Source organism: Dermacentor silvarum, chromosome 5 (genome assembly GCF_013339745.2).
Source record: "Dermacentor silvarum isolate Dsil-2018 chromosome 5, BIME_Dsil_1.4, whole genome shotgun sequence".
Taxonomy (NCBI): Eukaryota; Metazoa; Arthropoda; class Arachnida; order Ixodida; family Ixodidae; genus Dermacentor; species Dermacentor silvarum.
The window spans coordinates 166,348,147-166,373,902 of NC_051158.1; the positions used below are offsets into that span (position 1 = coordinate 166,348,147).

Sequence of the window (25,756 nt, forward strand, 5' to 3'; positions counted from 1 at the left end):
AAGGTACTATTATGGCAAATATCATGTGGTCTATACAAATATAGTGCTTGCTAAAGATATGTAAAGACTCTCAAGTATGTCAAAATTAAAAACAAATAAGAGTGTGAACTGCTTCGAACTGAAACCGACAGAAACGCAAGGAAAATCAAAGCTCCTGCAAGCAAAGCTTCCATTGAAGTTGCCAGTGGCGCCACCTCTTGGATGCGACGCTGACTGCGTCAGAGGAGCGGCTGAGTAAGCCCACTGCCCCCTTCTAGTACACCGTATCTGGGGGTGTTTGGCGTGCGTAATTTCCGCTGCACTGCAATCAGGGTGGCTAAGCCGAAAGAACCATTAGTTACCCATACAATAGTAAACAAAAATGTAGCACGACCGACAGTACTAAAGGCAGCACAACCGGCAGTATAATAGAGCGTACAAAAGGTAGACGTTAGAGAAACAGTGTGACAGGCACTGTCTGGTTTAATTTTTGTCGGTGCTGTTTTTAGGATATCAATTACGAACTACCTAGACCAACTCTATACAGTCGCGATGTTTACAGCTTCAAAAAATTGATTAATTGTTAATCGAATGAAAAAATTGATACACCATTTGTAATACCAACGCTGATACAGAAGTGAAAGCAGAAGCGAAACCAGAAGCGAAACCAGAATCGATGAAAGATGCGATCGCAGTGCCACTAGTTCCATATGAGCACAACTTCGCCTCTCTTACGAGACGAGAGTTTTTATATAGGTGTTCTGTGACGAGACTGCTCACGACAAGCAGGCCCGTTTATCTTCCGCACTAATCGCGCGAATTTCGCGTGCACAGGTGTGTTGTCGCTCGCGTGTTTGTTGTTTGTACTTGTTTAGAAGCTTTGAGTTCAGGACATCGCGGTGCGCCAGGGCTTGATGACATTTGTTGCCCAGCTGCGGGTGCTACCGCAGCGCATGCGGAGCAAAGGTTGTCTGTGGAACTTGAAGCGGCCTGATACTGACCACAAATGAAATGGTTGTGTGGTCTTTTAGGAAGTATTTAAATTTCAAAGTACGGCTAGAACTTCTGTACGATTACCCAGCTGTTCCTTCGCTGATAGGGGCAACCGCGTTTGCGTGCGGTTTAAAGTGATCTCGGAGTGCCAGCTTGCACGAAACAGTTGCCGCAGTCTCGCAGAAATCGCAGGATACGCCGTTTGTACAGCAGTTCTCATGCGCTGCCGTTAGTTGAAACCATTGTTAGAAATGTGCAGCAGCTATGCGTGTGTTGCCATCTCTTTAGTCGTGTCGTGAAAAAACGCATGCACATGCGCTGAGCTATTAGTGCTGCAAATGCTGTCTCGCGGGTATTTTTTTCTCCGCCTTTATAAGATGACTATAGGTTACGCGTCTCATGCGGAGCTCACGGGATGGTTGTGCTGTTGTGCCCAGCCGTGGTCACACACATGGCTGCATTCGTTTCCCTTCCTCGCTGCTCGTGCTGACCACCATAAACAGGTGCGTCAGCACTTTCCATTTGTTGCACTCAGATGGTGACAGTCTATTCACTTCAAGCTTCTTAGCAGCTCTTTTGTGTGAGCTGTGGAGTTGTGTCATTCAATGTGTACGTGGTGAGCGAGCATGTAATCATATGTAAATGCACGAATCAGCTGCTCATCGCTCTATTATACACACGGCCGTTTCTTTCGTTGTTCACGTATCATATGCGTAACTTTCTATCAGTGATCGACATTGTAACAACACCAAGAAGGTAGATGACACAGGCACTGTGTCTGCTTTAATTTTTGTCGGTGCTGTTTTTTGGATACCAGTTACGAACTACCTAGACCAACTCTATACAGTCGTGATGTTTACAGCTAAAGCAACTTTTTTCATGGTAACGCTAGAAGCATATGTTTCAATTTGTGGCAGTTACGGGGTGAAGTACACGAGGCCCATATCCTTGGCCGTGTGTACAGCCATTTTTCTAATGTGTTTTACTTCGCTGCTGCTGTGTTTACAGCTTCTGATGATGTTTGTTGTGCCCATGAAGATCTAGGCGGTCTCTGCATCGTTGATAACAAATAGCCGCAAGTGCTAATTGCTGCTAGTCAGCTCAGTCCAGAATTTGGTATGACCATTTGCTCAAGGCCTGCTGTTTCTTCTAATGCTTGTGCTGCCGTAGTAAAAGTGTATTTAATTAATGGTGGTTTCAGTGATGTATGACAACATTATCATGCTATACAGGTGGCAAGGCTTGTTGAGATTTAAGCTGTAGGTGAGGCGTAAACTGCCAAAGGCTCGTGGGACGCGTCGTCTGCTCGGCGCTTCCGGTTCAACAACTGACGGTTCCGGCGCACGATTCTCCGTTCGCGGGGCTGGTCACTTGCCCTCTGTGTACTTTCATCACAACGTATTGCGCACGCTGCAAATCTCTATAGCCTGTGATGGTTGCATCAATGACTGACCATGATATCTGAGCATAGGCACTCTTTTAAAATAATTTTTTCTAGCCCAATCGACCGAACACATTAATTAGGTATGTGTGCCGTCACAGTTGCGGGCTTACCGTGAATCGTCTCTGCCGTATACTTCGAGGGGTTTGGTGCGAGGACGAGCCGAGTCTTGCGAAAGCGAAACTATCTCCAAAAGTGATCTCCCGGGAATCTAGTCATCTTTACGGTTAAGCTTGTTTGAAATTTAAATACTTCCTAAAAGACCACACAACCATTTCGTTTGTGGTCAGTATCAGGCCGCTTCAAGTTCCACAGAGCCTTTCCAACTGGCCTCGCATATAAAGAGGGCCTGCCGTTGGACCTGCAAATCGTTGACATCGATACCATGCTGCGGCGTACTTTCCCAGTTCCTCGGGATCAAAATTGATCGTCTCTTTAAGCGGTCGTCATACCGAATGCGCCGCGTCACCATAACGTCGTGAATGAGCAGAGTCGAACCGCAAACGGTTGTACGGTATCGCAGTATCACAGCAAAAACAGCGTCAATTCCAACTATGATTGCAACCAACAAGTTCTGACTTTGGTCGACTTGTCTATGGATTGGATCGAGACGTCAAGTTATAGGTTGCCAACATAATGCTAAAAATCGCGGGATTACTAATATTTGTTTTAAAGTAGTCAGTTTTGCCGTTATTTGGGTGTAACGCGAGGGTCGCATTCATGCAACGAAAATCATGAAAAAGCTCGCGTTACAATCGATTAAATACTGTAACTTTTAAAATAATTTCTGCTACCTTCTTTGAAGCTGTGCAGGTTCGTACTGAAGGCTTATTCAGGCGGTCTGTGCCCGTTTGTTGGGCAAGACTCAATGTCACTGCCTATATTCTTAGTTTTGCGATTATACGACAGTTTTGGGTGGCCCTTTCGAAGTCATATAATTGGGGTTCCACTGTATATGGGGTAATATCACAGAGGTTAACAAGGAGGCCTGAGAAGTTGTAGACCACGCAAGGGGGGGGGGGGGGGGGGAGCGATGAAATGAAATCTGATAGGTGTAACATTAAGGTCACCGCTAGATGCTTGCTGGTTTATTGCTCACGGGTAGGCACTGGTAAATACAAGTGATGTCGCCGTATACGAACAGTGCTGCCACGCCTGTGTTCCTTTTCTGGGGAATTGTGAAAACTGTTTGCCCTGTGTTCGCAATGGGACAAAGGATTGCTGCAAGTTTCTGACTCTTATGGTTTTTGTGACGGGTGCACAATCATTGGGTTTTCTTGCATGTTCTCATATGCACGATTCGATTTTGCTATGGCCGTGCACACAGGTTGCTCTGCTGCATGTGAGTCGAGCGGTGATTCCTTCGATGCTGATTACTCCACAAGTGCTGAACTGGGATATATATAATTCAGTGTGTGCACTTTTTTGTTCTTAAAAGTATTTATGCAAGCCCTTCTGTATTCATAATTAATTTATAAATAATTCTGTAGAAATAATTAAATTCTGCCAGTACTAATACATGGTGCAGAAACTTCGAGGTTAACAAAGATGCATGAGAACAATTTAGGGACCGCGCAACGAGCGATAAAACAAAGAAGGTGGTTAAGTGTAACTTGAAGAGACAGGAAGAGAGCGGTGTGGATCTGAGAGCAAACAGGGGTAGTTGACATTCTAGTTGACATTAAGAGGAAAAAATGAAACTGGACAGGCCATGTAACCAGTGGTCTGTTTGAGTTACAGAATGGGGGCTAAGGAAAGAAAAGCACAGTTGAGGATGGCAGAAAGTTAGGTGGGATGATGAAATTGAGACATTTGCAGGTACATCTCGGAAATTGGGTAGCACAAGACAGGGGGTAATTGCAGATCACTCGGAGAGGCCGCCAAGAGTCATTGAAGAGCAGCACATCACCAGTGACCCAACTTGGGTTCAAGGAAGTTTGTTCAAGAGCAGCACATACCCAATATTACATGCTCAGTGACCCAAGACTAATGGTTGGTTTTGAACCCATTTCCTTCAGCACAGCTGCAGATGCTCTACCCATTTGACCGTAAACTACACAGTGACCCAAGTTGGTGGGAAAGAGGTTAGGTGCAGACATAGATACTGACATGCATACATACAGATCTACTGCTAACTGGGTCAAGTCCTTAAAGAATGCTATTGCATTAAAAGTGAACTTAAGCAGGCAATGTAATGTGTAGAGCAGGTCACCGACGGTCTATCGTGGCTACTGAATGGGTACCAATGGAACTGATGTGCAGCAGACAACTAGGTAGCGTTATGAAATAGAAAATTTGCAAGCATAAGATGGTATCAGCTGGCACGAGACATGGGGCAATTGGGGATCATTAAATAGGCTGATGGCAATTACCTTAAAATCATTTAATCATTTTGCTTCACTCGGACTCCAACAATAGCTTTAAAATGATGAAATGAAAAAAAGAGTCTGAGATATGTTCTGCTGTGGTAAATCTCGTACAGAAAAAGGTTGCCCTGCTTTCTAGTATTCAGTGTGGATTGCCCCCTTGTAGCGCTTTTGGAATACTGAGCCAAAAGGGTTATTTTGTGTTCCATGGCTATGCATTGGAAAGTTTTCCTTCATTTATTATATATTGTTTGCCTCTTGCTCTCGATGCTGTAACAGGACTACAATCACTCCAATTATTTCCTGCAGGTCTCACAAATGCAATGAGCCTTGGTGAATGCATCACTTTTGCTAAAACGGCATGCCCCACCCATTCAAAGGTCATCAGTCAGGTCGAGGTTGGCACGCAGTACAGCTTGCCTCTGGCTGACAAGTCTGTCGAGTGTTCCTTCAAAGCAGGGAGGGAGTCGAGGAACGTGCAGACTACAGAGACTGTGGATCAGTCAAGTTACACCTCAGGTGGGCAGTGACCGGCACTTCTCTTTCTTTTGCTTGCTTGTGTGAGTTCCTTGTAAATGACGAAGTCTGCCTAGCTTGATACAACCTGTTTAAGTGTGTATGACATACTTCCACTACGGACAAATTATCAGGTTTGTGATTCATGTCTGTGATTGGGGCAAAATTCAAAAATACTGCTCAACTGAGCACATTGAAGCACCTTGGGTGATAGAGCTTAATCCAGAGCCCTCTTGTTCTGGTGTTCTTGTAGACCTTAGGTTGTTCTACGATAATGTTACACCCAGTGAGTCTCTTAGTTATGCCTTAATGTGTGTATTAGTGTAAAAACATGAATATAGATCAATGCGGAATGTAAGTCGACCCCCGTGTTTGAGGTGAATAAAATTCAAACAAAATGCTTGAATGCACTTAACCTACTTTGTTTTATCAATATGCTCATTCATTGAGGGAGGTGAAACCCGCAGGGGAACTGTCAGGATTTCCTGTCCTGGGAGAGCTTTGAGTCACGACATCCCACATCACATGACTAAGCAGGAATACTGTCATCGTGCAATGAGGAATACTCACTGGGCACCTGAGGGTCACACCAGTGATCACTTCAGCCGACCTGTAGGCGTCTTCAGGTCACTGCTGGCCATACACTCGTTTTCATCCAGCAGTTTTTTTTTTTGTAGCAGCTTCAGGTTTTTTGCACAGTGTTTGCAGACTGCAGTGACCGATGAGACCTCTTCCGTACCGCCAATTTATCCCAGCGCATAGTTGTTCATCAACTGCACTCTTGTTATAGTGTGCTAAAAGCTCAGCCGCAAAGCGGATGTGAAAAGTTAAGCCCTCTCACTACGAGAAGCGAAACACTGGTGAGCAAATTCAGTTGTTTTTGCAATAAGTTGAATCTGCTGTTATCAGTTGAACTCGTGCATGGTGCTCACAAAGAAACTCCACCGCAGTGTCTGAAGTTCACTATCAACAGTGTAGCCGTTGTGCAACAAGGCTTCCAGTGAAAATCGACAGTTACGCTGTTTCACTTTCTCTTCAGAGAGACTAATCAGTGCACTGCCACAATCCTTTTGTATGCTTCCACCTATTTTATCTCAGTGTTTTCAAATGCAGTACAGTAAAACGTTAATTCGTTGCTCATTAATACACCATACACTGTAATCTTGAATTCAAGTCGGGCGCAAGTGCTTCGTGGCCCCTAAAAGTGCTTTTGTGGAACCCTATTTAGGTACCACTGCTGTTGAGAACAGAATTGTTAACCAGCACTAAGATAGTATAGACAGTCGGCACATGTCTCAAAGAGTTGGCGTTCGGCAACATAAGTGCCCCGAATTGCGAGCGCGTGCGCTCTTTGCGTTGGTGCCTTTGTTCCAATCTAGCAAGCAGCACTTGGTTATAATCATCATCAGTTGCCCCTGCGAGAATTCTTGGCAGTCCAGCAATAGTCTCAGTTCTTTCGGCTTCCACTCGCATTTGACTTCTTTGTGTGTGTTTTCAAGTGGTCGTGATCTGATCATTGTTTGTATTTACATATCAAGCATGTCACACCGCACTGGCAATGCCAGTTGCGTGCTTTAAAGTGCTTACAAATTCGTCTTAATGTTTATTCAGAGTCTGACGACTGTAACCCAACGATGCTGCCGGCTGAAGTAGCTGCACTTCTTGACAGTGCGTCGGAGAACAAGGCCTTCAGTGGCTTTGAGGAAAGTGCAGTAAATGTTGGTTTCCTGCACAAGTTTTATTCTGCTAGAATTTGTAGCTTGTATTAATTTTGTTATAGAAAATTTTGTGCCCCAAAATGTGTGTTTTCTTTCGTGATGACTGTACAAACATGCGTAATCACGTTTTATCATGCCACGAGTTAAAATAGGTGCACCTTATATGCAGGTGTGTCTTACACAGTAAAACCCCGGTGATACGAACCCGGCTGCTACGAATTTCGGTGTGATACGAATTCGTAACATTCCCCGGACGAAATACATTGCTCACAATACGAAAAAAATTGGCTGTTACGAACGTGTTGCCGCGCCACTACGGATCATACGAACGCGTGAGCAACAGTGGCGGCGGCCGAGCCAGCGGGGCCACCAGCACAGACAAGCTGGCACAGCGGGATGTGGGCGGGATCCATAGCCGCCAAGCAACCGACTACGTCACGCGGCTGCGCAATCTCTCATTGGTCCCCACGTCGAGCGGACCAGACCACATCACAGCCTAGCCGATGCTTAGCGAGAAATTAGACGAAGACCAATGCTGCAACGACGACCGCGGCGCAGCCCCGACAGCCAAAACGCTCCCTGCACTTGACTTGCTCAGGCGTTCAGTGGCGTGCGAAAGCATCCCCAAGATCACGTGCGCGCACTTATACGCCTTTCAGAAGGCGATCATTGACGATTTGGACAAGAAGAAAACGTCCCATTGGTACGTTTTTGAAGGGACCGCGAAAAAAAGAGAGAGAGAGAAAAAAAAGCCGGTTTCACCCGAAAGGTGAAGCAATGGAAACGCAGCAGCAGCAGCGAGTGTATTGACCTTTGTGCTGTCTCTTGCTTCAACGCGAACTGAACATCGAAGGCACAGCGTATACGAAGCTACTGGCACTAGGCGCACTTCGTCAACATCGCAGATCATTTTGACGATAAGGTCTGCGCAGGCGCGCACGTCGCAGATCGCTTTCAGGATACAGCAGCAGCGGCACTCACGCGGGTGCGTCGTATCTGCAACGTGTCGGTCGCTTGTTGCAACACATCGATCGCTTGTTGCAATGTACAAGCTTGCTGCACCGATAAATTTACTTGTCCGCCACATTCAAACGCAACGTAACATGCCGGTACATTATAGATTGGCGAAGTATCACGAGGAACACCCGGTTATTCGATCGCGAAAGCATTTGCGATGGTTAATTCGAACATACCGCGCACCGATAATGCTCTCAGCAGCGTGACAAATCACGTGGCGGCGCCTCTGACCGGCATTGCTCCAACACCGCCAGAGAGCAAAAGCTTAGGCGAGATACCTCAACGCCCCGCGGAGAAAAAAGAAAGAACCGCGGCGTCACGCCAAGGTCGCTGTTTCTGCGTGGCGCTGGAACACACTGTGTACGTGCCGACGTCTCAGCCAACGCTGCGGCTGCAGCGCAGAAAGAAGCAACGGCGGAGGTCCATTTCGGCCAACGCTCGCTTCAACGGCAGAAACCGAAACTTCAGGGAGCGGGCCGGCGGGAGCGGCGGATGCGCACGGGGACAGACGAAGGTGAGGGGCTGCGAGGGTGTTGAGAGGAAGGGCGAGGGGAGCCACCGAAGCGACAGAGTTGCCGAGGCCCAACCCGCTTCCCTGCCGCCCTCCTCCCTCACCTTGGGCTGCTGAGCACGAGGTCGCGGGATCGAATCCCGGCCACGGCAGCCGCATTTCGATGGGGGCGAAATGCGAAAACACTCGGTGTACTTAGATTTAGGTGCACGTTAAAGAACCCCAGGTGGTCCAAATTTCCGGAGTCCCCAACTACGGCGTGCCTCATAATCAGATCGTGGTTTTGACACGTAAAACCCCATAATTTAATTTAACCTGTGACGGTCCCCGCGCGCGCCCCTCGCCGTGTCGCCTCTTCCTCTTCACAACCACAATCTCTCTCTCGCCGTGCCTGCGCCGCCCGCTCCCTGAAATTTCGTTTGCTGCCATTATCGCGAAGCGAGCGCGGGCAGTTTCGTGGCCCTCGCTCGATATGTGCTTGCGCGCCGCGATATTTCACGAATCGCACCGTTCGTATGTCGCGCTGTGGTGCACGAATATTTCAAAAATAAGTCCTTCTTTTAAGTCGAACAAATTTTTAAGCCCCTTCGAGTTCGAATTAGAGAGATTCGACTATACATATAAGTCAATGAGATTTAGGTCGGGACCGCGAAAACGCGACGTAGCAGCCGGGAAAACGCAGCAGCCAGGAAGGTATCAATGGGATTCCACTATTAGAAATCTTTTCTGGTAAAAATAAATTCATTTTTCTTGATATTGTGTATGTTTTGGTGATATGAATTTCGGGTGATACGAATATTTCACGCAACCCTGCGAGATTCGTATCACTGAGGTTTTACTGTATACAGTTTTTATTTATTTTTGTTTATTATACACACTTTCAAGGCCTGTAGGCAATGCAGAATGGAGCAGTAACAAAATAAATAAAAATGCTGAGACAATTATACAAATGAAGAATGTTCAGCGATAGTGTGGTAGATAGATGTTTTGAATGAAGAGTCTGGGATTTGATCGATGGAAGTAGGAAGGTGGTTCCAGTCCACACTTGTGCTGGTTTGCCAATTTTATATGTCTGATCGGATGAAATGTAGAAAGGTGGTATGATCTGTTCTTTCTTCACTCTGTGTTATGAGTGATTAACCTTGTGAATTAGGCAAAGGCAAGCACATTTGTGGTGTAATGAAATCTGGCAGATTCAGTTTTTTTTCATGCATGTTAGACTGCAATGGCAATAATAGATAAAATGAAGCCATCTGCTTGATTTTGAATTTCTTCAAGTGCAAGGTATAGCAATCTTTTTATTTTTATCCGAAATTGAACATGTGTGTACTAGTTTTAAGTGAGCTAGGGTCTCGTAGAGTGTCAGTTTCTGGAAAAGGTACAGTGGAAAAATTACAGGCAAGATATTTTATGGTGCAATTAGCATTAGTATTAAAATAATCAAGATGCATATTCCATGACAGATCATCGGTTATGTGAAAAGGCCGAGATATTTGTGGGTGCGAACTGACAATATCAAAGTGTCATACAGTATATATCTATACTGATTGCCATTGTTAACAGTATGCGACATGTGCATCGATCTACACTTATTAGCGTTGAATTTCTTGAGCCATTTGTTACACCAGAGAGACAGATTGTGAAGATCGCCTAGCCACTTCTATGAATCACCAGGGATAGTAATATTGCAGTAAATTACACAGTCATCTGCAAGTAGAATTATTAATGATGAGTTTGCACAGTTAGGAAAATCATTAATGTAAATCAAGAAGAGCAAATGCCTCAAGATGAATCATTGTGGCACTTTGGATGCAACTGGTGAATAAGTAGATGACTAGTTATTCGCTGCGACATATTGAGTTTGATTGGAAATAAACTCCTTTATACAAGACGACACATTTGACTCAATATTAAGCTGATTAGGTTTATGGATAAGTAGAATGTGACATACGGAGTTGAAAGCTTTCACACGCAATCACACGGGCTCTTCCGACAAGCTGTGCAACCGATGTCGCTGACTTCCTACTAGAAAACGTCATCCTTCACCACGGTGCCCCTCGACAGCTCCTCACCGACCGAGGCCGCTACTTTCTTTCTAAAGTTGTTAATGACATTCTACACTCGTGCGCGACTAAACACAAACTTGCTACTGCTTACCATCCACAAACGAATGGTCTAACCGAGTGTCTCAACCGGACCCTTACTGACATGCTGTCCATGTATGTCTCCACTGACCATCGCGACTGGGACGTTGCATTACCATTCGTTACCTTTGCTTATAATTCTTCTCGCCACGATACCGCAGGCTTCTCTCCACTCTTCCTCTTGTTTGGCCGTGACCCTACGCTACCTTTCGACACCCTTCTGCCTGATAGCCTGCATTTCACATCAGAGTACGCCCGGGACGCCATACTCCAGGCACAAGAGGCACTCCATATTGCCCGACGTCGACTTGTGGACTCGCAGGAAAATCAGCGGCGCTTATATGACACCCACCATCGTGACGCCCACTACACACCGGGCGCCCTGGTTCTCCTTTGGTCTCCGTCGCGACGCGTTGGCCTCTCGGAGAAGTTCCTTTCACGCTACTCTGGCCCTTACCGCGTCTTGCGTCAAGTAACCGACGTCACCTACGAAATCGCCCCTCTTGACCCCTTCGTGGCTCAGCCTCGTTCCGATATAGTCCACGTGGTGCGTCTTAAGCCGTATCATTCGACCGCCTCCTAACCAGCACCGGGTCAGTGCTTCAGCCGCCGGGGTTGATGTGACAGAGCGATGAAGAAGACGTTTGGAGATGACTTGAAGAAGACGACGCTCCGGACTTCGAGAGCTATGATCTTGTCAGCCGCTGCCATTCTTGTAAATACAGTGTCAATATATTCCTTGCTTCTTTTCCCCGTAACAATATCAAGTGCAAGCTTTGCGCGACGGCATGCCACCAAACACCCCTGCCAGCTAAGCTTAATCCAGTGCACCTTGTCAGCGACCAAAGTTGTGGTTTGGTGCAGAGTCAACAAAACACGTTGCACTGGCTGTGCAGCTCATGGAAAGCAGAGAAACCATCCTGATTACAAAAGTGAGGGCACAGGCAACACTCCAATGACGGCAGCTTGGTCCACAATCACCATGTTTTTGACACAGTGCATATGCCGATCAGTCCGAGAAATTGGACAAGACATACAACTGCATCCGAAATTTCGGTCCCCGTTGTTTTTTTTTTTTTCAGTTAATACTTTGTCTGCTTCATGCGGAGACCGCGAGCACTTGGAACATTAACCTTTCAGCGTTCGTAAATTTAAATGGATGCAAAACTGACGCCTGCATGCTTCGATTCTCGGATAGTCGTGGCTGCTTCGTCAACATGTTTTGCACATGTGCAGCCTTTGAACACTGCTGTTTTGGTTATAGTGCGGATATTTGCGATTCTGGCCACTTACACTATAAGCGGTCTATACTGTATCTGCATTTCGCAGTGTTTGCGACATCCATCGAGCTACGGAACAAGCAAAAGCAAACCACCCCCTCAGTGTCCACCCTTGCGGTATTTCAAGTTTGCAGTATATCAGTCATGCACAGCACAGTGCAAAATTAAGTTTATTTTTCAAACTGCTGGTGCTGTAAAAAGCAATTAAATTATTTTCCCCACTAGAGTAGCCGATTTTGTACTGCCCATACAATTATACGGACATTCTTGCGAGAAATTCAAAAAGTTGTTGGAGACTTTCTTAATCAAGTTTTGCACTTGGTATGCTAATGTAACACACAGAGGCGAAAGTCCTGACACAAATGAACCCTCCAAGTGGCGTAGGTAATTATGTAGCATGCCGCCAGGCTAGAAATCTGACAGAGCTTGTAGCAGCTGCGTTATTGCCCTCCATCAGTTGACGTTTCCCCGCAATAAGCAACGTGAATTGCGGGGATCTTTGTGGGGACCGGTGGGGGTCTTTCTCTAGACTCCCGCCTATGAATGCGAAATTATCCTACTGAGTGTCAAATTTGATAATTATCTCGAAACAGAAGAATCGAATTATCACTTAAGTTCAATATGATCACTCAAGCTTTTAATGTAAACAAAGCATAAATTGTCAGTTAAAAAAATGTTTTGTTTGCCAGCTCTATTTGTTCGAAAAAGCTTTGTCTGGTAAAGCAGATATTGCAAGCAACTTTGGAGACTATTTGCATAGATAGCAATTATCAAAATTACTAATACAGTCGAACCCACTTATTACGAGACTGGTTTTAACAATATATCGGTTACAACAATGAAAAGCTGCTGCACCGTCAACTTTTGTATGTATTCTGTGGTAAAATAACCCGCTAACTACAATACCCCCATGCCGCATTATCGGTTATTACAATGAAGTCTGACTCCTGGGTGCCCGTGCCAAAAGATAGTGGATGTGAAATTCTTGAAAAAAAAAAAACTAACTACAACGAAATTCCAGCCGCTGCACCCTCCCCGCTGCTGGATTGTACAATAGAACCTATTTTCCAGCCTTCTCCGCATCGCCAGCCTCGCACGACTCTTTCCTGCCGCCTTTCCACCCCTCCGAACACAATTGAGCTGCGCCCATAGCTCTATGTCGCACCACCCTCCGAAACACGAATGGACCTCGTCAACGCGCCGACGGCGCTGATCTGCTCGCTCGCTCCTCATTCTGCGCAATTTTCCAACGGATTTGGTTGTTTGTGTTAGTTGATTGCGTCGAAGTCGTTTCTAGCTACGTGGTTTCTCCATCTGGTTTGAATCGCCGCCGAAACTTAAGATGGCTGATCCGCCCGCTGATTATCGGACGTTGTTGCTGGTGAAAAGATAGGGCACGGCTATCGATTTGAAGACTAAGTGCAGTATCGGGAAGGACTGCAAGGACGGTAATGTGTGACTTGGTTCACAAGTGCGCACTATCACAACTGACGGTGTCAATGATCAAACACTCCGCTGAGAAGTTCGACAAAGAAAAGTACTCGCATGACAGTAGGGTCAAACGCATTCGACAAGGTGCCTATAAGGAGGTGGAGGAGGCCCTCTACGAGTGGTTTCTTGGTGCCTGTGCCCTGAACTTGCCTGTCACCGGGCCGATTCTGGCCACAAAGGCGAAGCAGTTTGCCCTGCTGATTTCCCAAGCTCAGAGGCGGCCGTGGCAACCTTCTCGTATATTTTACAAGGCCCCTTTCGGGGGCACCAAAACGATGCCTTGGTGGAACTCGCATGTCACTTGCCGTTCATGAACCCTCTTTGCAGTTGTTATAGCAGTGCCATTTTTTAAGGCCAACAGCCACGGCTTGTTACACGCGATTGGAGCGTGCAGAAAGCATAGTTACAGTTGTTTTAACGAGCTAACACAAACAGCAGCCGGATGGAGGAAGGTGGTGTGGAGGAGCACTGGTCTCCCCGTCATTATAGTTATCTCACAACAGCTCTGCCATCCCCCTATTTTGCTTTTTTTCGTGCAACCCGTTTATAACAATTCTCAATTATAACAATGGAATTTTTGTGGCACTTCAATACTGTTATAAGTGGACTCGACTGTACTTTAATGGACTTGTTTAATGGGGAGATAACGGCCTTGCATGAATGCAAAACTGAAAAAAATAAAAATAGCCAATTTCATTTAGAAAGGTAAAGGAGGAGGGTGTAGCTATGTTAATCTGTGCTGTATTATCAGCATGGTTGTTTTTCACAGAGTGCTCCGTCTTAAAGGATAGCAGCAAGATCACTCTGAACGTTCTCAAAATGTCTCCAAAATGTGCACATAGCATGTATAAGTGCTTCCATGCATTTCTAAGCCACTGAAGTGGTTTTTAAGTACATCTTGGGCACCACCGCTTCGTTGCAGTCTATAGTAAGGACTTCGGTAAAGGGGGTGGGTCATGTTTAGTGTTTGGATCAAGTTCATGAACGAGTGACCACTTAGTGCTTTCACATAGCTTGCCCGCTGTAAAAGCTCCATTTAATAAAGTTAGCAATCTCTTTCGTAAACCTGCTCCGAAGGTCCATTTTACTGCTCAAAATGCATTTTTAGCTGCTCTAAAAGCTGCACTGAACTGTCATGCACCAGTAGCATCACTGTCCAGAACACGTGAGAAGAGCTTACGGATGCCCACCCACCTTCCACCCCTGTGTGTTGAAGCTCCCTTCTCCCCACCTTCATGCTCACTCATTCTCCTCCTCATTACGGGTCACCATTTTGCCTTTAGCAGTTAATCCACATAGCACCGGCAAAGTAGAACTTTGGTCACGATGAGCTGCACTCAATGGCTCAGCTGCATCACCGAAAAGGGGGATTAGAGCCACTGGCCAAAGGTACGACATGGAGGAGTCATTTATCTCCGAATGAAGACTGTTTTTGTAAACGTTTGAGTGTTGTATGTAGGTATTTCTGCGGGTTATACACGCCTATTTTCATTGTTTCGGTGCTGTTCTGAATAGGGATGTGGGCTGTATGTGTTGGCAGGTAATGCCCGGAAAAATGCGGTATGTCCTTGCTGCCTTTTTATTATCTCAAGCTATGAAAGTGTTGCCAAAGTTCAGCATGTGATCAACAAGGAGAAACCCACTCTTATGAGATAAGTTTGTCACGCCAGTCAATCATAAGTTTATCAAGTGCCAAATATGGCCACTAACCTCGAGTGCTCGTTGAGGATCAGAGAGCAAACTGGGTTGAAGCTTTTTGACACAGTTTTACAAGAGTTGCTGAAATCTGAATATCTTCACAGTCCACATTCTCTCGCTTTGTAATACTTTACCTATCTGAAAAATTATTTCTTGGAGAAAATATGGAAGGACTTCACAAACAGGGTCATAAAGCATTCAAATACAGAAATATTGAGCAAATCAACAGGAACCACGAGGCGTCCACTAGACAATCACCCTCAAGACCTCCCAAATAAGAAAAAGAAAAGAAAGCTTTTACTTTAGTATGTCTTTTTTCGCGTTTCATAATAAATGCTGCTTTTGTTTTATTTGTGCAGTATCGAGGCCTTCTATTTCTCCATCAACAGCCAGCGATGACAACTCACAGCAGGGATGCCTCCACCGATGTCGTCTCTGTGATTATGTGACTGATAAACTGGTTCGTCTGGAAGAACACGGCAGGGTCCATACTGGCGAGCATCTGTTTAATTGCCATTTGTGCCTTCATAGCTTCTCAAGAAGGCGTTTCCTTAAGAGGCACCTGTTTGTCCATACTGGCCAGCGTCCGTTCATATGCCATGTGTGCTCTCAGTGCTTCTCACTAAAGGCCCACCTGAAAGTACACCTGCGCACACATACAGGGGAGAAGCCATTTCAGTGCCCTTCATGCCCGCAGAGCTTCTCACGTCAGTCTGTGATGAAGCGACACCTGCGCATCCATACAGGCGAGAAGCCATATCAGTGCTCTACATGCTATCAGAGATTCTTGCAAAAGTATGCGCTTACGGAACACCTGCGTATCCACACAGGCGAGAAGCCATTTCAATGTCCTTCATGCCCTCTGAGCTTCTCATTGAAAAGTGTTTTGACGAAACACCTGCGCAGCATTCATACAGGTGACCGACCATACCATTGCGCTGTCTGCTCCAAGTCCTTTGCGCGGTCTGATGTCTTGAGCAGACATAAGAGAACGAAGCACCATGATACTGTAGAGTAGGAAAACAGCCAGGGTGAACTAGAGTCAAAATTAAGAATCTACGGGCGTGTAGCGTAATTAAGGTGTTCTGCTGCATCGGTAGCACAAGTGTCTCCATATGCTCTTAAAGGGGTGTTGGCACACTTTTTTTTTTTGGGGGGGGGGTCACCATATTTGCTCTACATCTATTGTCAGCATATAAAACAAAGAGCAAAAGAAATTATGAAAATCGGCCCACACTAATCCAGAAAAACTTCAAAATACAGTTAAACCTCAATATAACAAAGCCGGTAAAATCGGCAATTTGATTTCTTATATCGGAATTTTGTTATATTGTGACTGTTCATGATTCGAAAAGTATTCAGTATTTGATTCAATTCAATTCTCTGTTGCACTGTTTGATTAAATCTAAAAAAAATTACTGTTTGCAGACCCCTATAAATTATGCATGTTAAGTGTAATTCATTCTATTGCTTATTATTGCACTAATGATGTCTGAATGATCTGCTTTCTAAGTAATTTTTTTTGCAGTATTGAAAAGAAATTTGCAATTCTAATTTCTTTCAGTATTGTTTTTTTGTATATATGAACTTAGTCTGATAGGCTCATTCATGTACATTATAGACCACTTAAAGCGTAACCGCTTATAGTGAAAGACCCATTATAGTACGGTCTTGTCAGACTCCCGCTAATTTTCCCATAGCACTCCATGTATACGCATACTGCTTACAGTGCAGCCGCGTGAGACAAAATACCGGTTATAATGCGGCTTCCGCGAGAAAATCTCGCAGACAAGGGCGGTAGCAAGCACGCTTCTCACCGAGGTGCGCCCACCGATGGGAGAGGAGATCAACGAGGGCATCGGAGGAGGAGCATGAGACGTGGAGCACGAGTCCAAGGGCGATAAAATCGTTGCCGCGCGCCATATATGCGAGTGAAAGTGTGCGGGGGACGCGCCTTCACGGAGAGCGAATGCACAGTGGGGAGCAAACGTGACTTCCGTCGCGCGAAAGGCGGTGGGGGTATGAGAGGGAGGGAGGCGAGGCGACACTGTGCTGCGGCCCCGAATGCCTAGTATCTTGCAACCGGGCGCAAGGGGAACTGGCGACGCAATCTCCCACGTGAAAGGAGCAAAGCAGGAGTGCAGCACGAGAGAGAGGGAGGGGGGGGGGCGGCATCTACTCTGCCAACAAATGCGTTCGCGCCTGTGGCGGCTATTGGTGTTGTTGCGCACACCGTATCTTGAAAGCGATCTCCACTTGACTCTGACCTCTGTATGCGCTGTGCGTACGCCGCTCAGTTTCCGTTAAAGCGATAGACCGCACGAACCTTCACTCACTGCGATGGCCGCGTTTCCCCACGCCCGGGTTTTGACAGTGGTTGTCTTCGGTCATCGAGTCTATTTATGTTTGCTTGTGCGCATTGACACCACGCTTGTCAAGTCAGTTAGTAAGCGAATGTGTCAAGTTTCTGCAGCCGATAAAACTAATATCCCTACTCCTTATAGTTGTCTACTAATTTGCTATCCCAATTGATGCTTCGCCTTTCGGACAAAACTGAGACATTTTTTTTTATTATTACTTTGTCTGCTTCATGCGAAGATAGTGGGTACTTGGACATTAACCTTTCTACGTTCGTAAATTTAAACGAATGCAAAGCTCCCAGTCGCACGCTTCGATTCTCCGATAGGCGCAACTGCTTGGTCGACATGTTTTGCATACATGCAGGGCTTGAAAATCATTGCTTTGGTTATAGTGCGGTACCGCTTATAGTGCAGATATTCACGACTCCGGCGACTTATGTTATAAGCGGTCTACACTGTACTTATTGCTTCTAGGTTCTGGTATATGTGGTTCATCCTGCAAGACTCTTTTGATCTTATTCTATTTGCACATTCTTTTTTCTTTAAGTACTTCTTTAGAACAATTGATTGTTTAATAAGGTTGTGTGCCACTGTCTGTTTCATCAGACCATCAAATAAATGCCTGTGTTTTATGAGTATTCGTTGTCTGTTTTTGGTATTTTAGTACTCTCATGACAGCATGCAATGTAGTGATATTAGCATTGTCCAAGAGAAGTTGAGTGATGGCAGTTGGAAGTTCAATATTAACACAGAAGGCACTTCTTATAACAGATGATCATGAGTAATTTGAGTCTTCAGACAAATGTCAAGGTTATTCCGTATTCATTCCAACATTTTATATCAACTAATGTATCGGCATTTCTGTAAACACTAGTGTGACAGATAACTGTAGAAACATTTGAATAAAGTTTACATTTTGAATCAACCGCACATGATTGTATAAAACATTATTGCACAGAAAGCAAGAAATTGGGCCAATCCTGTTTTTCAGTGGTCGGAAAGATTCTTTCTGAATTGCATTTGTGCCAGTCTCTCATATGTAGGTTCAGCAGCAAAATTATTGCCGATAAATCCAAGCATTAACAGTTTTGATTAAGGGTGCACGAATATTTGAAGCTTTCGAATAGGCACTTCGTAAATATAAATATTTTTGTAATAGCCTTCAAATACTTGAAACATTACTTGTGCACGAATAAACTTCAAATTGAAGCAAAATTACAAGTAAATTTTATCACCGTGGTATAATATAGACATAAAAATTGGAGGACGCTTAAGCTTCGTCTTTAAGAGCAGAACGCTATAGCGTTATAGGGACCCATTCACAACACAACTCGCGGCTGTAGGTCTGGTAGAAATGCTGGTAAAGGCGTTTGGGGGTTTGTGTTCGAGTTTCCTCGTAGCAGAATTAGGTTTTCTGGTACATTCAAATTACAATCCGATGCCGATTCGTAAACAATCCGACGGCGAATCGGACGCCGAATGGTAAAGTTGTACTTTACCATTTTCCTGACAGATATCGCTGAGAAATAAATATTTGTTCACGAAAACCTCGCACCACGTGGAGGGCCTGCGCGGTCGGGGTTGGGAATTATTTTCTCCACCACCGGGCATCGCACGCCGGCTGCCGACGCCGGATTTTCTGCGACACGGGTGCCCTTAACGCTCTCGCGTTAAAATATGAGAACATGCATCGTGGAGGAGGCTCTTACGTTGCTGAGGGAGGTAGACTTTCCTCGCTGTACAGTGATCATTTGCGCTTTCCGAAGAGCCCTGTGTATGCGAGCAAACTCCTTATTTGTTCCTCATGCTCCATTTGTGCTTTTAGTAAACAGTGGTTCATAAGGTGCGACAGGATGTGCACATCGTTTTATACATATTTTGGTGATTGCTGTTAATTTTTCTAAAACTACTCAAAACGTATTCTACGCTTTACTTGATTAACTTCCGGCACTCTTCGATTCACGTCAATCTCAAAAATGACTTTTGTTCACTTGTAGTTTTGATCTACACTGGGCAACAATGTACCTGCATTCAATAAATAAACATGTCAGACTTCCTTGCTTCTTGGTAAGTTCCACACCTAAGGATTACCTCCACATTCACTCAGCCGTTCTGGTACCACTTAACACCTTCAGACTTCATGTTATAGTCACGTGAAGTCACCTGCACCAACACAAGAGCAAGTGACCATTTCAGTGCAGTTTCTTCTTTCAAAGCTTCTTTTTAACTTATGAACTCAAGAAACACATGTATATCGACACAGTTAAGCCATGTTAAATGTTTATGTATTAAGTAAAATCTGAACTGGGAATATGCATACGTGTGCATTACGCTGTATGGCATTCTGTTACACAAGTGTTAGCATATGCTCGGATATGTTGAGCTGTCGAGGTAATTCACGCAGTGAAACATCGTTACTACAAGCACCACTTTAACAAACTTTTCATAAATTCCCTGCTGACTTATGGCTTCAATGTAAAAATATCAGAATACCGAACTTTTCAGAATAATGATTGTTTGTAATGTTAATAATGCCTCAGTACTACGAATTAATGTTCCGAAATCTGGCAATTCCTAGATTGCCGTGTAACCTTTGCGGCAGCTGGAACAGTAGGCTAGCAGATGACAAGGAGTAAAATGGGGGCGGCGCGCCGCAAAGGTTTGCAAAACCTGAGACAGCGCCCCCCTCCCCAAAAAAAAGAAACCAGGAGAGAATTTTTGAGGAGACGACGACAGCGCATCAGGTTTTATTAGCGCATGGCCCGCCCAGGTAAGTGTCACCTAGCAACGGAATGACGTCTCTTCGTTCTTTAGTCCTTCTTTTTTTTACGTGTTTTTCTTATACAAAGAAGGAAATGTATAAAAAAAATCTGCATTTTGAAAACAGTAAACACAGCAAAACTACATTTATACCTACACAAGCACATAATCAGAAATACAGTAGCAAATCATGCGGTAGATATGGTGCAGAAAGGGAAATTCATTCGTGAATGGTGCGTGGAGAGAAGGAAAGCTTATACTTGTCTGTCCTAGCCTAATAGGTGATATTGAATCGGGGCGATGTTGCCGTGTAGGTCCTGTGGACAGGGGGAATACATATATTAAAGGGTCAATGGCTGTTGATTGGATAATATAGAAAATCTAGGATGTATTTCTGTCTTCTTAGTTCGAGAGGGAGTGTTGTTAGCCGGCATTAATTCCGATCGGTAGTCAAAACGTTTGTACTCAGAATAAATAAAGCGTACCAACTTTCTTTGGATTCTTTCAAGTTTGTTAATGTTGAGTTCAGTGTGCGGATCCAATGTAATGCATACATATCGCCCCGAGGCTACCACGGAGGATACACCATCTGGCCTTTTCTCGCTCTCCGCTTTCAGCCACATTAGTGACGAGCAACGGCAGGACACGTCGCTAAATTATCTCATCAACAGCCTGCAGTTTGGCTTGTCAGACCAGTCACTTCGCCTGCTCATCATTGTAAATGGCACGTATCGCCGGAACATGCACCCCGAGGGTCAGGAACTACTACTACTCGTTCCCGCACATCTTCGGGCAGCCGTACTCGAGCAACTGCGTGATGTCCCTACAGCCGGTCACCTTGGTGTTTCCAGGACGTGTGACCGTGTACGGCGGCGCTTTTTCTGGCCCGGTCTCTACCGTTCTGTTCACCGTTATGTCACTCTCTGTGAGTCGTGCCAACGCTGGAAAAGGCCAGCTCTTCCTCCAGCTGGGCTCTTCCAGATGGAGGAGCCCAGCAGGAGCCTACCAGGCCTATTGACATAACGGCCTAGCCATTTTTTCGCGTTGGCCTCAACCTTCTCGGCACCTTCCCTCTCTCCACCGCTTGCAATAAACGGATTGCGGTTGCAACAGATTATGTGACCCGTTACGCTATCACAAGACCTTTTCCGACCTGTTGCGCTACAGATGTCGCTGACTTGCAGAATAGGTACCTCACATTGCCCGTCTTCGCCTCTCTGTGTCGCAGTCACGGCAGAAGTTGTATGACGCCCACCGCCGGGATGCTTGCTTCAGTACGAGTGACATTGTCCTTCTCTGGTCCCCGTCTCGGCGCGTTGGCCTTTCTCAAAAACTACGTTGGAGATACTCTGGCCCTTATGGCGTTCTGCACCAATTGACAGACGTTACTTACGGAATAGTCCCGCTCTTGCTGACAGCGTCCTTCTAATTTTGCAAACTTTCTGGGAATAGTCCACACTTATACAAGAGCCCTTCATCCTGTGACATATACTGTCATATGCAAGGTCATATGCATTGCATAATTGCCACTTCTCGTTGTTCAACTTCGCCACAATAGAGCTGTGCTATGCGATGAAGCATGCACGAAGCATTGCAGTGAAGCATATCAAAGTTGAAAGTGGCCACTCTCATGGAACATTGTATGTCCCTCCCTCAGTTATACACACGTGCACGCTCTGTCCCCGATCAAGGTATGAGCACCAAGATGTCTAATAACTGTATTGTTAGCCATTCAGAGCTGTTTCTGACGGCGTGGCGATTTGCGGCCTACCTTACTGTTACATTTTCCCGGCTGTTACGTTGCCGTTTGCGGTCTCTCGAAAAATGTGTCTGTGGAGTTCTATTGTATTACAACAAGGTAAAAAACTTGCCGTTTCAGTATAGCTGATTGAGGTGACTGAACTGAAACTAGAATTCTGAATGTGTCTGCAGTAAGCTGAGTGGCATTCTAGTGCACCAGGGAAATACCTGCCAACCTGTGAACATTGAAATGCATAAAAATTCTGCTGTCGGTCGTGACAAGGTGAGAACCAATATTTCTGGTAGCTATTTTTTCGTTTTTACAACGGAAAGCTTACTGCTCGTAGTGACGAATACTGCAATGTCATGGCGCATTTTTTATCAGAATTCTCCTATCTGTAATCGCAATTGCGTTTCTCGATCCCTATGTTGGAAACATTGAGCGAGTGTGATTGCAATCGTACGGGGGCTTTTGTGAGAAACATATGACGAGTGCGGCCGTAGCCAACTGTTTTGGCCATATACAAGTAAAGCCAAGTTTAATTTTCTTTTTTTTTTTAGCCATGCCAACCTTTTGAACTCAAACGCGAAACAGCACTCGCAACGGTTAACTGTACTTTTACACAACGCATAGTTCAGCATGTTGGTGTTCGAAAGCTTGTAGTCTCTTGAAAATCTGAGTGAGCTCAAGAAAATGACTTTAGCTTGAGTGTGCGATCAGAACTTAGATTCGTGAAAACTAGCATGTGAAGCATCCTAATGTGTGGTGCCATGAAATTAGAGCCGCCACGATTCTGCATTTCTACTCGTTGCTGCATAAATAGCATTGCTTGTAAGCGTGACCTTTCTTCAATTGGCATACACTTCGAATAAAGTGCAATAAAGAAAGTGATTTTGAACAATAGGTATGGAGCGCTATGTATACCAATCTGTGGTCGACACCCGGTAATAATCCAGCCTTAGTACCACAGGGCCACCACAAAGCTAACTATTTTTTGTGACTTTCTTCACCAATTTAAAAATTGGGATTCTTACCTAAACTGCAAAAAGCATGTGCGATTCTATGGTATTATCATGTCCTCGAAAAGTTTGACACTTGCTGGGCAGTTTTCGGTCGCTTTAAGTGTTCCCTGAGCAAGCACCTTTTATGGGATGCTTACACACTTTGTTAATAATTCACTTTTAGACTAACAAGCAACACATAATCTTGAGATCACAGTGACTTTTCCATAGACCGTTGTTGAGGACTTCACTAGCACCAGGAATTTCTCCAAATAATCTTGCTCGAGGCAAGTACCTTGCTACTACAGTTAAACCTGCTTATAACGAACCTACATATAACAAATTCCAGGATATAACGAAGTTTTTCTATTCCCCGCCGTTACTCCGTAGATGCACATGTATTTGAGAGCTCTACGTAACGAAGTGGCAGCGGGAGACCCCCTCGAAATAACTAATTTTCCCCGCCGACAACCTAGAGATTTCGCCCCATATTTTGTCAGTTTTGCACGAGCAGCAACCGGAAGCACCTTCTCCACCGCGACGGAATATAAAGAGACGGTGTCGCGCTTGGCGCACTCGAATTCACGGCGACTGCGAGGCCAGAGCGAGTGCACGTGTGCGTGCGTGCAAGCGTGCATGAAGCGGGCCTGCATCCCTCGACCCGGCGATCTTGCCACCGCGAACGTGACCTTTCCCCCTCCCTTCATTCAAACCTGATCCTGCCTCTTGCTGCAGCTGGCCTAGCCCGCCAAGCCGGCACTCTCCTTTTCCAGTGATGTTGCCGATGTTGATAAAACGGGTCCAAAAATTGCCTGCGCGTTAGAATCGACTACGACCCTAAAATATGCGCTACCATATCGCCATCGGCATTTCAATATGGCCGCCTCCTACGCACTTCGAGCCTAGCCCCCATTTTTCCAGTTTTTTTCCTTACTCCATGCTAGCTCCCATAGCTTCGACCATGTGCTGTAGTACGTGTGCTTAGGCATTAGTCTGCCAATTTGGTTAGACAGCGAATGTTTAGAAGTTTATACGGCCGATAAAGCTACTATCCTTACTTCGTATAGCTGTCTGCTAACTTGCCGTCGCAATCATGCTTCGCCTTTCGGGTGAATTTGGGACTTTTTGTTCATCGCAACTTTAGTGTATTGGGAGTAAATCTTGAGCGATAGATGTATTTCTGTATGAAAGCATGGGGTGCACGGCACTGTAAAGGATTTTTTACCCTCTCTTTTGGTCACGGAAAACGGGTGCGTGTTTCAATCGAGGGCGCGTTACAATCGAGTAAATACGGTAAGCGTGTCCTTTCCGAATTTTCCTGCTGCACCTGCACTTAACGAAATCCTCTTTATAACGAAGTTTTTCGGGAATTTTTCAGTTTTGATATATCCAGGTTTAACTGTATATGGCGACTAGTGCTGCGACAAGACAGCAGCACAGATACTGTCACAATCACCTTTTTATGTGCATTTCTCCTCATTCGGCACTGCCTCCTTCTTCAGCGGCTTTAAATGTTTTCTCGAACTGAACTTATTTTTCGTAAAACTTGACACAACGTTCATAACGAAACATTTAGGAGAGTTTGCAGGTATGCAGGGAGTACAATTGTGATCATATGTTGTTATAGACTCAACTCTAAAATCACTTCACAGGACAGCCAATATGACAACCACTGCATCATCAACATCAAGCGGATGCTTCGAGGGTGCAAAGTTCTTGCACTGAGCGATTCACAGTTGAACCATTAGCGAGACGCACGGAGCAAGCGCAAACTATGCCGTTTCTTCCTGGCAGTAAATTGATCACTCCGCCTAACTTCCAGTATGTTGCGGGTGTGTTGTTTTCTAGCAGCAGTACTACTTCACCAATCTGTAGCTTGGCTGAGGGGCAGATTGGATGGTTATGTGCTGACCGTAGCAGTAGCAGGTATGCTCGCCCCCATCTCTTCCAAAGTTCGTCTGTTAGACGCTGGCGATGACAAGCCTTGCGTTGCAAGTCTGCCGCGGTCGGAAACTCCCAGGCGGAAATCTGTTGCCGTAGTGAAAGGCTGCATTTTCCCCGCAGGAAATGCGACGGGGTTAATGGCTTGAGCTCGTCAGGTTCACTCTCGAGATATCTTAGTGGCCTACTGTTAATCACTGCTTCGACCTCGCACCCCACAGTTGTCAGTGCTTCCACGTTGATGCTGCTGCATCCCAGAGATCGCTTCAAGGCGAACAAGGCGCTCCCACCATCCACCCTGCCCAGCGATGCAGTGCCGCATCTGTAGGCGGAGCGTTGCCGTCGCCCTGTCCGTTGATGCCCGGCACCTCATCCTGGTAAGGCAGGTAGCTGTCCCGGTCCCATTTCTGCTGCGGCTGGTGCGCCTGGTGCTGGTACGCAAGGAAGGACTGCAGCTGGCCCTGATGCGTGAACCCATGGTCCTGGTGGTTGCTGGACTCGTGGTGGCTGTCACCACCGGCACACATGGTCTGCCTGTTTGGCAGGCAGTCAATCTTGGGACACATATCCCGCCACATCTTAGGAGTCGTCGGGCACCTGCAGCTGCTGCTGTTTCTGCCAGTAGGATGTTTCTGTGGTCGCCTTGTAGGAGGTGCCCGCCACGACCATGCCGGCGAGGCGGGACTACTTGTGGCGCTGTTGCTGCTGCTGCGTTGCCGGAGCTCGGACGGTCGAAGTTGTTCGACCCGGGTCCAGCTGCTTGAGCGTGCGTTCTGGTGGTCCTGTCACGCTGTTGCAA

At 45.8% G+C, this 25,756-nt stretch overlaps 3 protein-coding genes and 1 long non-coding RNA gene across 45 annotated transcripts in view; 2 read left to right on the forward strand and 2 right to left on the reverse strand.

Annotated features, from left to right (window-relative positions):
- LOC119453864 (gastrula zinc finger protein XlCGF7.1-like) overlaps window positions 1-18,152 on the forward strand; it is a 310,713-nt gene extending 292,561 nt beyond the window's left edge. For 6 of the 9 annotated variants that reach the window (XM_049666964.1, XM_049666956.1, XM_049666958.1 and 3 more), the window contains one exon: window positions 17,989-18,152. The gene's annotated coding sequence lies outside the window, so the exon portion shown is untranslated. Of the gene's footprint in view, window positions 1-16,417 lie in introns of all 9 variants that reach the window. The other 3 variants (XM_049666960.1, XM_049666961.1, XM_049666963.1) reach the window with 3 other exon arrangements.
- Window positions 1-25,756, forward strand: part of LOC119454535 (gastrula zinc finger protein XlCGF7.1) — a 455,522-nt gene that overhangs the window by 234,611 nt on the left and 195,155 nt on the right. For 3 of the 33 annotated variants that reach the window (XM_049667004.1, XM_049667000.1, XM_049667015.1), the window contains exon 1: window positions 720-945. The exons of 13 other annotated variants lie outside the window; for them this stretch is intronic. Coding sequence is in view for 5 of the 20 variants with exons in the window: in XM_049667000.1 (XP_049522957.1) it covers window positions 894-945 (52 nt within the window). In the remaining 15 variants the exon portion in view is untranslated. Of the gene's footprint in view, window positions 1-713; window positions 946-1,086; window positions 1,476-1,980; window positions 2,089-2,204; window positions 2,371-3,478; window positions 3,515-3,774; window positions 3,851-5,058; window positions 5,299-15,513; window positions 18,153-25,756 lie in introns of those variants that run through there. 17 more of the 33 variants (XM_049667007.1, XM_049667024.1, XM_049667002.1 and 14 more) reach the window with 14 other exon arrangements.
- The window catches only part of LOC125945276 (uncharacterized), a 395,992-nt gene that overhangs the window by 175,817 nt on the left and 194,419 nt on the right, over window positions 1-25,756 (reverse strand). The window contains exon 1 of one of the 2 annotated variants that reach the window (XR_007466773.1): window positions 16,155-16,245. The exons of the other annotated variant lie outside the window; for it this stretch is intronic. This is a non-coding gene — a long non-coding RNA (uncharacterized LOC125945276). Of the gene's footprint in view, window positions 1-16,154; window positions 16,246-25,756 lie in introns of those variants that run through there. 2 annotated transcript variants of the gene reach the window in all.
- Window positions 24,894-25,756, reverse strand: part of LOC125945271 (uncharacterized) — a 194,612-nt gene continuing 193,749 nt past the window's right edge. Inside the window, exon 2 of the mRNA XM_049667041.1 lies at window positions 24,894-25,325. Coding sequence (XP_049522998.1) covers window positions 25,224-25,325 — 102 coding nt within the window. The 3' untranslated portion in view covers window positions 24,894-25,223. The remainder of the gene's footprint in view (window positions 25,326-25,756) is intronic.